The sequence below is a fragment of the Gadus chalcogrammus genome, unplaced genomic scaffold, assembly GCF_026213295.1.
Source record: "Gadus chalcogrammus isolate NIFS_2021 unplaced genomic scaffold, NIFS_Gcha_1.0 GACHA075, whole genome shotgun sequence".
In the NCBI taxonomy this organism is placed as follows: Eukaryota; Metazoa; Chordata; class Actinopteri; order Gadiformes; family Gadidae; genus Gadus; species Gadus chalcogrammus.
Window position 1 is genome coordinate 50,114 of NW_026613510.1, and position 12,387 is coordinate 62,500.

The following is a 12,387-nucleotide window of genomic DNA, read 5'->3' on the forward strand; positions in this document are numbered from 1 at the left end:
AAGGTCCTACCGCCCTGTTTTTCCACCACATTCTGAACCATTAGGTCTTGCAGGCTACACTTCTGAGGGGCTTTGTCCAAATGACACTCCATTTGGGAAAACTTTTTTCTCTAAGGGCTAGAACTCCAAATCTCGGATATGTCGTTCACGGGGCCCCGGGAAATGTGTGTAAACATTTTAGCATCCCTAGCTATCTCGAAAAGGTCGGCAAAGGGGCGTGACCTCCAACAGTACAGTAAATGTACATAAGACAGAGGTTAGTTTCTAGTCCCCATTTTTTGTGGGATGGAGGTGTACATTTGTGGCTAAAGGTGTGTAGACACAGCTGACCTGTGGCCACGTTTTCGAAGTCGGGGGTCAAAAGGTCAAAAGGAGCCGGCACCACGCCGCTTATGAGATAACAAAAGTTAATGTGTGTTTCTCTCATAACTTTTTGTCATTATTAAAGAGAGGCCTGATTCTCAGATATGCATGTTGGATGGCTAGGGTGTAGGACTGTGAAGAACTTCAGGCCAAAATCTTGCAAGCGAGCCGCTGGGTGAGTTGCAACGAGATGGAGCACTTGCTGAGTCATTTCCTGTAGTGCTGGAGCCACAGGTTGAAGCGTATGCGTCCTTTGAGACCCTCTTTGATATATAAGAGACCCTATACATATACAGCTTACTTAAATGTTGTCGACTCAGTCACCTATTGCATCACTTCCTTTAAGGCTTCGGCCTCCTAATTGATCATTGTAGGCTATAATTGAATGCCCTCTTTCATATATATATATGATACCTCCACCACTGGGACGTGGCAACAATTCTCCAAATCCATATGGGGAGGGGGGGGATGCTTGTGGACAGTAGGGGTTTACCCTAGACATAAATAGGAAGTAAAATCAGGAGAAGGAATGACCTCTCACAAATATTTATTGAATAAATTGTTTCAAATAACCCTCCCTCGTTAAATCAATGAGCTTGGTGTTTTGCTTTCAAAAATTAGTTATAGAAAAAGTCTAAACTGCAGAAAATAAACACATCCAAGCTGCCTTTTAAGGATACCTTGGAATATCTGTCTATTTTTCAACCATCGGACCCTAGTTTACGACAAAAACAACCCAATTGACGGCAGCTCCTTTGCCGCGTGAGCCACGAGTATTAGAGGGGGCGGTCGATAGCAACCACCATAGCAACCATGACGGTCAAGTGACTGGATTCAGCCCCGTTGAAAAAAAATAGAATAGCCTACCTCCCTACACACTCAGTAGTAGATTAATGATATTTAAATTATTATGACCATGAAGTCTTTATTTGCATGGGTTTACATTTCGTTGTGTAGCATGGAAAAATCGGAGAAACACTCCCATTCAGAATGCATTGGTTTACACTTCGTTCTTTGGAGCACGGTTATTTTTATTTATTTATTTATTTTCCGTTTTTGAGGAGTTGAGGATTTTTCTGCAATAATCCAAAATCCATTGGAAAACCCGTTGGCTTTTTGTCAAGGGAACCGAGGGCGACGCTCACTTCCGGGTTTGCCAACATACGTCATCCCTCTCTACCACTCTATACTGTAAAAACACATGTTCAAGATGAATGATAATGCATTAATTTATTCTTTATTCTGCCATAGTAACACGGTAAATAAATGGCAAAAATAGGCTGAGAACGAATTCGTATTTACGATATTGTAGCGACCCTGGGACAGTTAAATAGTTTGTGTGTTATGTGTTGCATTGTATTTCGTTGTCCGTTATGCCAGTTGTTCTGTGTGCATGTATTGTAATGTTCTTCTTGTCAATCAGTGTGGGGGCGAATCATTAGGTCAGCTGGGGGAGGGCCTTGGAAGAACACGAGGGTGGGGGCCTGCACATGAGTGAGACCGTGTTGGGGGTTGCCGGGGTAACCGGGGTTTGTTTTGGGTGGGATTTCTGCCGTTGGTTACGGGTTTCAGTGACCTGGTTTTGGTTCATTAAAAGTTCCTTCAATTACTAATGACTCGACATCGTTATGTCACCGGCGAGGTCATTACAATATGTTCAATAAAACGTAATCACGGACAAAATACGTTTTTTAGACAAACGTAATTGAGAATGCCAAATAGTTCTCTGGGAACGTAATTTTGATGAGAAAGGGTTGCTCTGTCAGTTGTCAAAAAAAGCGCACGGACGTGGCCTCAGCGTCAGAAACTGAAGCCACTCCGAGCGCGTCGATTTCTGACGAACGGTCAGTGACTTTTGCTTCAGTTTCTGACGCAAAAGGGTACCCTTGCGCTGCTTTTTTCGACGCATGGGGTTTTCAGCAGCCATCGGGTCCCCCGTCAAAGGGTTACATTGTAACTAGTTGAAAACCCCATGCGTCTAAAAAGGCAGCGCAAGGGTACCCTTTTGCGTCAGAAACTGAAGCAAAAGTCACTGACCGTTCGTCAGAAATCGACGCGCTCGGAGTGAGAATGTGTTGGTCTGCAAGCAGCGGCTCAGATCAGACGTGACCCCATGTGGGGGACCCTAACTTCTCCTACGCTGTCATTGGCTGAAGAAGTCACCAAACATGCACTCAGAGTTACCACCACATGAGTAGAAGCCATACTGTATGGTAGAAGCCCATAGGTGATGATTAAGCAGGATTTCGTTTGTATGAGTCTATATTTTGTTTTATTTTGAAATTCCTCCAGACAAACGTTAACTGCAACAAAAACATTTTACAAAATAAAATTTGGTTATTCTATATATTATAATATTTTTTTAATTGTGACAGCTTGTTAGCTAGGTCTTGACAGAGATGGCTCAGACTAATTACATCTCAACAGCCTCAGCAGCTCAGACTTCACCGATTACCTGAACAAACTGGTCCTCAGCACTGGTGAGAAATTACCAGACCCATATAGTATTCCGAGTGAGGAATGGATTGCAGATATGTCCAAATGGCCAGCTCATGGCCCGACATATACAGTTATCTGATTGAGAAGCCTAGTGTGTACACTAAGGACAGTTTGCGTGCATATAAATACTGGATGCTGGACAACAGCATTTAAGAAAAAACTGATGTAATGAGCAAGATGGATAGGTACACCTGACAAAATCTAACTGACTTCATTACTGTCAACACAACAACAAACAAACAACACATCTGACGCTTTAAGTGTTCATTTATTTTTTTCTGAATGTACATTTACGTAAAATCACAAACAGCACTGATATATATTGTTCATCTCCAGAAAGAAGTGCAGTTTGAGTTCGGCAGACAATGATAATACTCAAAACTTAGTTGAAAGCTAGAAAAAAAAAATGACCAGGTATAAATGTTAAATGAGTTCATATAGTATTAATTATGTACACTCATTCATTGTTGAGATGTACATTTAATTTTAATTGCATTGCCTTCAATATATTGCATTTACAACATTCAGTTCATGTTCAATATTTGCCATGTCAGCTTTAAACGCAGTTTCTCCATTATCATAAATAAATGAAATAGTTCTGCGTGCGTGGTTCTCAACCTTTTTGTACTCTGAATGATCCTGTCTGATCAAATTTAGTTATTCATAACTGTTATTAATTTTATAGTCAGAGAGAAAGAGAGTGATGAGTAAGTGAGAGAGACAGTGAGAGCAAGTAGTAAGTGACCACCATTGCCCTCATTAGCCCTTAAAAGCCTGACACAATCATGGAAAATAATGTACACCTCCTTGACTCTGAACACAGTTATCGCCGGGCCACCACAGCCCCCCTAAGGTTCGTAAGACCAGCACATATGGTCAAAATGTCATCTAGCATATCGACTTGGCTGATGGGTATGACAGTGTTCAGTATCTTAAAGGTTTTAAGCTGACCAATAACTCGTTCCACATGTATGCGGACTCTTGACAACTGACGTGAAGTGTCAACACAAGAACCTGGCAATTGAGATTTCCCCTTCGTGAAACTTGGTATTCTTAATGTTGCTCCTACACTGGCCAAATCCTCTCTAACAAGGAAACCTCTATCTGCAAGGATCTCGTCACCATGCTCAAGTTTACCCAAAAAGGCAGAATCTAAAGTTATTACCTTGTCAGAGGCACGACCTCCCCACCCACTAGACAAAAAAGATATAGCTCCTGCTGGTGTGATTCCTATTAGATATTTCATTGTGTTTTGGTGCTTATAATTTGACCAGGTTTCAGCCCTTGCTTTAAGATTGTGTGTTCTTTCTATAAAGATTTCAGTACAGTCTATAATACATCGACAATTCCTAAATTTGGGTTTAAAACACTTTGGCATGTTTGCTCTCACTGCATCCTTACTAGGCCACATTATCAAAGGTTTCACTATTGAGGACAACATGGGTATCCAGTCTCTTAGTATTTTTGATACAGTTGAGAATGGAAGCCCAAATCTGTAGGCAAGGTCTCTGTTGGTGAGTCCAAGTCTTACTTTCATTAGAACCAAAAGGAGGTGGTTCTCCCAACTTAACCCACCCTTAAGCACAAGTGTGCTTCTTTTTACAATATCCAGCAGCCACATAACCATTTGTAATGATTGTAAACCAGTAAAAAAAATTATTTTAGCATTTGTGTCTTTTATGGAATCAAACCCAAACTTGGACTGCTTCAGTTGCTCCTTCAGATGTTTATTTTCTTCCTGTGTGGCATACAGTTCTCTTTTCAGAGCTTCATAATCATCACGGAGCTGGTTGTACTGCAGGTTGAGTTGGTGCATCTCTTTTCTGGACACAAACTTACATTCATCTACAACACAAAAAGGAGATAAATTAACTCATGTGCAACACATCAGCTTTCATACACAGACACACACACACACACACACACACACACACAACACACAGACTATCTGTCTGGTTCTCTGTCACTCTACTCACCTGACCACCAACCAACCAACACAAACACACACTTAATAGTATGACTTGTGCATACCTTCAGAATAATCTACAGTATCTGCTTCAGGCTGGCTTGTGGGGCAGGTAGCAGGGGCCTTATCTTCATCTCTTATTCTCTTTCTTTCATATCTAGGACAAACAGAGTAGAGTTAAGTTAAAAACCCAAAATAATCAACACATTAAGAGATAATAAAATAACATAATAAAGAAAGACACACAAGAATATCTTATTTGCTCAGATAATTAACAAGCTACCAAGAAATTAGAAAATTTCAAATACATGACATGACACTGACCTTGCCACCTTTCCCGAGATGTCTCTGTTGCTGCTGTGTGAAAAAACGGATGGAACAAAATCTGGACTATCACAATCCATGGACGGTGACCCTGAGAAAAAGAATGAGATTAGCTATGCTTATTGTTTATTTTCACATTTTTTAACCTATTTGCTAATTTACGAGCTCAGTCATAATGAGCACCAATAGCACAAGCATTTAAGTTACGGGTTCAGAGTTAAAGAAAATCGTACACTGTAACATTAGCTGTGTGAACTGTGAAGACACTTTCTTGTATGACTTTCAGCCTGAACCAAGAAACCTACACCAGCCATGCAGCTAATGTTGGTACTTACAGTAACAACAAAAGCTAAACTTATAGGTTACGACCGCGAGCCAACGTTAAACTTTACAAACTCAGTAGAAGACGGACAAATTTGTTGGCCAGTTAGTCAGTAAATCACACTAATATATCCTCATTAAGTATGGTAAAATCACACGCAGTCCTACTCATTATCCAGCTCATGTTGGAAAAGACAAACATACCAGAAACGAAGTGGGCGCTGCACAGACTCTCGCCGCCTTTAGGACCTTCGGGACCCCAATCCGCCCTTTTAATGGCCTGGAGCCACAATCTTCTTCTTCTCTTGGCAAAAGGATGAGATCCTCTCGGGATATTAAACAGTTTCCTTCCATCCTTTTGCCGATTCGTGCAGTTTACAGCACAACAGCTCCTTGTCATTTTCGTTCTCCGCTGACTCCGCTGGTAAACAAATGACAAATGCTGCTTTCGGCCCCCTGGCTGCGCGCGCACATCTGCGATGACGTTGCACAGAAACCCGCCTTGCTGCAGTAGAAGAACGATTCGCATTGGCTGGATGGGCGGAGGGGCGGGGCTAATCATACACACTTCCTGAAGTGTGTATCAAAGTGTACTGGCAAAGTCTTGTCGCTATGGGAGCAAATCCTACACACAAATACACACCCATCTCCCAAATCGTGACTTATGGAACCCTCTCTGAGACTTAGCTGTAGCATTCTGGAGGTGTTCTTGAGTTGATTTAAATGAAAAAACTTGTGGGACCCGAATTTTGGGCCCCACAAGTGAAGTGGTCCCCACGAGATTGGTGGGCTAACTCCTTTTTGGCCCCACAGGTGATGGTATGGGAGAGCACACACACACACACACACACACACACACACACACACACACACACACACACACACACACACACACACACACACACACACACACACACAGAGAGGAAGAAGGGAAAATTAGGGTGCACAGAACCTATGATTTCCACACTTAAACAGCTCCGGGTCCACTGGACCCGAACACCCTGTGTGTAATATAAATGTGATGGGGGGGTATAGAGGGGGGGGTCATTGAAAATGTTTTCTGATTCATGTTCCTCACAGAAAATTAGCCAAAGCCAATGAATCTTAGTTCAAAAAAATAATTATTTGTATCACTTTTATAAAGCTAAAAACTGAAAACGGGTCCCACAGACCCGAACACCTTATAAGGGTTAACCTGAATGGTCAGCAAATAGACAACAAATGGTCAGCAAAGATAGCCCAAAGATAGCCCTGCTCCTTTTAGGGGGGCTCCATCTGTTCTAAACCCAGACACCTAGGCACCGTGTGTTTTCCACTATTAGATATAAAAGACCTCATAATAATCACAGTTTACCATAGAATATAATCAGTAATTTCTACCACATAATATGATCACATTTTTTGGTCTTTGTTAGAACGCTAGCAGCAGCATTCTGAACAAGTTGAAGCTTCCTCAGAGTTTGTTTTTGGAGACCTGTAAGGAGACCATTGCAGTCATCAAGCTTACTAGTGATAAAGGCATGTACAAGTTTTTGTAAGTCTTCGGTGGACATGAGGCCTCTAAGTCTTGCTACATTTTTAAGGTGATAATATGCCGATTTTGTAACTGATTTGATGTGACTGTCAAAATGTAAATCTGAATCCATGTTAACCCCTAGATTTCTGGCTTTGATTGAGGTTTTCAGGGACAGAGAGTGAAGGTGTTGGGTTACTTTAAGCCTTTCCGTTTTAGAACCAAATACAATTATCTCTGTTTTGTCCTCATTTAGTTGAAGGACATTTCGGCACATCCAGTCTTTCACTTGCTCAATGCACTGGCACAGCAGATCTATGGGCCGATAGTCATTTGGTGATAGCGATACATAGATATGCGTGTCATCAGCATAGCAATGATGGTCAATATTGTTATTTTGCATGATTTGCCCTAGTGGGATCATGTAGATGTTGAATAAAGAGGGTCCTAAGATCGAACCTTGTGGGACTCAACATGTCACGTTGGTTGATTCTGATACAAAGTCGCCAATGGAAACAAATTAGTTCCTATTTTGTAGGTAGGACCTGAACCAATTTAAGATGGTGCTTGAAAGCCCCACCCAGTTTTCTAACCTTTCCAGAAGTAATGTATGGTCTACAGTGTCGAATGCAGCACTGAGGTCAAGTAGCATTAGTATTGAGGTTTTGCCAGAGTCTGTGTTAAGACGGATGTCGTTTACAACTTTAATAAGGGCGGTCTCAGTGCTGTGCAGGGGTCGAAATCCTGATTGGAAGGTGTCATAGCAACCAGTTGATGCCAGGAAGTGATTTAGTTGCTGGAGGACAACTTTCTCAATGATTTTACTTATGAAGGGTAGATTTGATATTGGTCTGTAGTTGTTAATAATAGAGGCATCTAGGCTCCGCTTTTTTAAAAGGGGTTTAATAACTGCAGTTTTCAAAGCTTTTGGGAAATTGCCTGACTGGAGAGAGCTTTTAACTATCTGCAATATGTCTACTGCTAGGCAGTCGAAAACATTCTTAAAGAGGTTGGTAGGTATAGTATCAAGGCAACAGGTGGATGGCTTTAGTTGTGTCACAGTTTCCACAAGCTTTTGAGAGTCTATAACATTAAAGCATGCCATCCTTGCCACGTAATTTTTGCCTGAACAGGGTGGTAGTCCAACATTTTTTTTGACGTGGAGATATTGATCGCGCGTCTGATACCTTCAATTTTATCAATATAAAAAGCTGCAAACTCATTGCATTTCTGCGTGGAATGGAGATCAGGTGGAATTTCTGTTGGGGGGTTGGTCAGTCTGTCAACAGTTGCAAAAAGGGTTTTTGCATTATTAGTGTTGGTTTTAATGATATTGGAGAAAAAAAATTCTCTAGCATTTTTTAAGTCTAAATTGTAGTCACGGAGGCTCTCTTTATAGATATCATGGTGAATATGAAGTTTTGTTTTACGCCAGATGCGTTCAACCTTCCTGCATTCCTTTTTCTGTGCTGTTACAGAAGCAGCTTTTCAACAGGGGGCCTTTTGCTTTCCAGAAATCGTTTTAACCTTATAAGGTGCAATGACATCTATGACTTTCAAAATTTTCAAATTAAAGTTTTCTACAAGATCATCAGCAGAACATGGGTTTAGAGGTGGTAGCAAGGAGATGGCCTTTTTAAAAAGTACATTAGAATCTTCATTGATATACCGTTTTTTGACAGTGTTTGATTTTGTCTGTATGTCGGGAATAAAAGATATGTTAAAGAAAACACAAAAGTGGTCAGACAAGGAAGGATAAGTCACAGAGAGATCAGAAACATTGAGGCCCTTTGTGATAACCAGGTCTAGAGTGTGCCCCTTACAATGAGTAGCCTCTTTCACATGTTGAGACAGTTCAAATGTGTCCAAAATGGCAAAAAGTTTTTTTGCACACTTGTCATTCAAATCATCAGTATGAAAATTGAACTGGACAGTCAAATTCTGTGGAGATGCTAGACAATAATTCTGTGAAGTCATCGAAAAAATTAGCAGAATATGTGGGTGGCCTGTAAATAATTAATAGGAGAATTCTGGGGGAGCATTTCAATACAGCACTAAGGTATTCGAACGATGGAAAATCACCAAATAACATCTGTTTCCCCTGAAATACATTTTTAAATATAGCAACAACCCCCCACCTCTTTTTCCAGATCTACATGCATCAAAAAAGTTATAGTTGGGAGGAGCTGTCTCTATCAGAACGGTTGCACTGTTAATTTGTTCCAGCCATGTTTCAGTTAAAAACATAAAATCCAGTTTAGAAGTGGTAATAAAATCATTAACTAAAAATGATTTGTTATTAAGAGACCTCACATTAAGTAGAGCCATCCTGATGGTGTTGTTGATAGGCTTTAAGGTTGTTTTTGGTTTGGAGGCAATAGATATGAGATTTGTGAGGTTAGCAGTGTGTCTAAGTTTCCCTTTGTTTACTCTCTTAGTGGTTACAGCATGAATGCGAAAGTTGCCCTGCTTTGACGTAGGCAACCTTGGGTTCAGCAGATTATGTGAAACTTCCTTTATACTGTGTCTACGGCTGAACCCTTTTTTGTCTCAGTAATACTCAGGACTACTATCAGTATAGGGGGGGGGGGTGGGGCGCCATCCTCTTGGGAGTTATCAGCCTGTCGCCAGGACATGGCGATGCTATCAATGACGCAGATATTCCAACATATTCCAGTCTCTTATATTCGCCTGGAAAATCGCAAAGGGAGGTGACATTGGGGCTGGAGAGATAGCTGTGGGAGAGATGAGGCTGGAGGTCATCGTCGATGAGGTAATGCAGAGGAAGGGGAAGGGGGTGGTCGTTCCCCACCAAGCCGGCCACCCCCCACAGCACAGTGTTGATGGCGTCGGGCGGGCTGTTGTCTCTCTTCAAGGTCTGTGGGCTGTCTGCTATCTGTGTGTCAGATAGTGGACATAGAGCACATTTGTGGGGGGGGGGGAGGCTGTAGTCTCGCTTCTTCTCAGCTCGCCTCAATGGCGACTGGTTATTGTTCCGACTCTGTCCGCACTGTCCGTCCGGACGCATCTCGGGGCTCAGGGGTGCATGGGTGGCAGGCTCGTTCGTGGACTCTTGAAGTGGCAGGAACCGGTTCTTCAGTGGCAGGGTTAATTCGGGTGACGGGCTAATCCGGCTGATACATGTCTTCTTCTCAACCTGTGCTCTGATTGTGGCCTGTGCGTGTCACGGCAACTTCTCTATCAGAGTTTGCGTCTAAGACAGATGAGATGTTTAAATGCAAAAAGCACACAATACTGTTGACAATTAGTGGTTATATATATTTGTATTTAAAGTACGAGCAAAGATACATCACAACATGTATCAATAAACAATAAAACAGGCATACATTACAATAATCTGAGGCCTCAGATGGGAGTTCTCCGTGCGTGGTACTTCATATACTAAAGGCACGCTTGGAAAAGGTCCACTGAGTAGCTAAAGTCAGGAGCTTTTATACACTTAGATCGGATCCTTGAGGGCAGTTGGCCCCTTAACCCAAAAACCTTTGTTAACCAGATGTTAATCTATTGAGGAAGTTTCTTCAGAGGTTAAAAAGGTGGTTGAGGCTGTTCCTTATCACCCTTTGCTTCTCTACGCTCCCCAGGGGGTCAAGTAAAACAGGCCTAAACCAAACTACATACAATACGGAACGGAATGTGAAAACAGATTACATCACATGAAACACTAAGAATTACATATTTAGAAGACCTTGCAGAATAGCAAGATTCCAAGAACGGGATGTGAAACCAGATTACATCACATGAAACACTAAGAATTACATTTTATAAGACCTTGCAGTATAGCAAGATTCCAAGAACGGGATGTGAAACCAGATTACATCACATGAAACACTAAGAATTACATTTTATAAGACCCTGAACATAACATGTCGATTTTCCATCACATGCGTCAGACGATGGCTGTGGGCTGGCTGCTATCTGTGTGTCAGATAGTGTCAGAGTAGTTGTGTGGGGGAGGCTGTAGTCTCGCTTCTTCTCAACCTGTGCTCTGATTGTGGCATGTGCGTCAGACCATGGAGATTTGTGGGAAAGCAAGAAAAGAAGATTGTCCCTCAACAGTTTTGAGCCTAACCTGTTTGGGTGTAGGCCATCTGCTCTGAAAAGATATTTGCGCCCCCAGAATAAATTGAAATTGTCAATAAAGCCCCTTCCTCTTTCATTGCAGACTCTGGAAAGCCATGTATTCAGTGCAAGTAGACGACTGAATCTGTTTATTCCCCTGTCAACTGTTGGTATGGGTCCACTGATGAAAGACTTGATGTGTATTTTGTCCAGTGTATCCAATAGATCAGTGTAATCCCTCTTCAGAATTTCTGACTGTTCTCTTTGAATATCATTAAATCCTGCATGCACAATAATCTGTGAGATTTTGGGGTTTTCCAATATGATTGTGGCTAGTTTCTGGTTGATATCACTAACCATTCCATATGGGAAGATGCATGTTTTGATCTTCTTACCGGTTATATCCTTGATAGTTGAGTCTCCTATAATCAGAGTGTCTGGTTCATCTGCTTTCTCTGAGATGGGCCCTTGTTGGACGGTGGCAGACACATGTGCAGCCCGCCTCCTTGGCGACTGGTTGTTCCGTCTCTGTCCGCACTGTCCGTCCGGACGCATCTCGGGGCTCAGGGGTGCATCGGTGGCAGGCGCGTTCGTGGACTCTTGAAGTGACGGGCTAATCCGGCTGACACAGTTAACTTTAGCTTTGGGTAGCTTAGCATTTGGCGTTGAGTGAACTTGTTGATTCACTTTGGTATGTTGCTTTGGCTTAGCGCCGACTCTGTGCCAGTGAGACGCAGCTGGAACTGTCTCTCTCTTGTCCAGCTTCGGGAAGGATACAGTGTAACTTTGATCATCTTGCTGTATCTGAGTGAGCTCATCGGCACTGTATCCTGGAGGAGTCCTTTGCATTTTTCTACTGCTGCTAGTCTCGTTTCAAATAAAGCCAATGTCTGTTGCAGTTTGGTGCAGTCTGTGCATTTCCCAGTCTCCGTGCCTGAGATATCCGAATACAGAGGCATGTTGGCGATAGGAAAGTCCGAGGCTTTTTCTGCGGTCTGATCCGGGAGTAAAAAGTGCCAAAATGTATTGTTGAATCGAGCGATTGAGGACGACGGAAACAAACTATATACAGTGAGGTAAATAAAATAAGATAAAGTAGATCTGAACGATGAATTAAGTAGTTTTTTCCAATGCCTAGCGGAGCTTCGGGAAACATGACCTCTCTCTCTGCTCTCTGCTCTCAGTCTCCACCTGATTAACTTGTTTTATAAACACTCCTCCGTTTTGTCAGCTTAAATTTATACTTTGACAACTTTATACCGTATGGACACATTTTAATCCCGGAGTAGGTAAGGTAGGTCGACAGTTGACTAGCGTT

General features: G+C 42.1%; 2 protein-coding genes across 4 annotated transcripts in view; one reads left to right on the plus strand and one right to left on the minus strand.

The window, feature by feature from the left end:
- The window catches only part of LOC130378403 (NLR family CARD domain-containing protein 3-like), a 220,460-nt gene that overhangs the window by 48,093 nt on the left and 159,980 nt on the right, over positions 1-12,387 (plus strand). The window lies entirely within an intron of this gene.
- Positions 2,736-6,063, minus strand: LOC130378405 (uncharacterized). Of its 3 annotated transcripts, none has more exons than XM_056585171.1 (4): positions 5,678-6,063; positions 5,161-5,243; positions 4,894-4,985; positions 2,736-4,707 (listed from the first exon to the last, which is right to left on the minus strand). In XM_056585171.1, exons 1-4 carry the CDS (start codon positions 5,825-5,827, stop codon positions 3,686-3,688), a joined length of 1,347 nt encoding a protein of 448 aa, XP_056441146.1. In that variant the 5' UTR covers positions 5,828-6,063; the 3' UTR covers positions 2,736-3,685. The 3 variants fall into 3 exon arrangements, with proteins under 3 accessions (XP_056441146.1, XP_056441145.1, XP_056441147.1); XM_056585170.1 differs by having other exon boundaries at positions 5,153-5,243; XM_056585172.1 differs by having other exon boundaries at positions 5,153-6,063.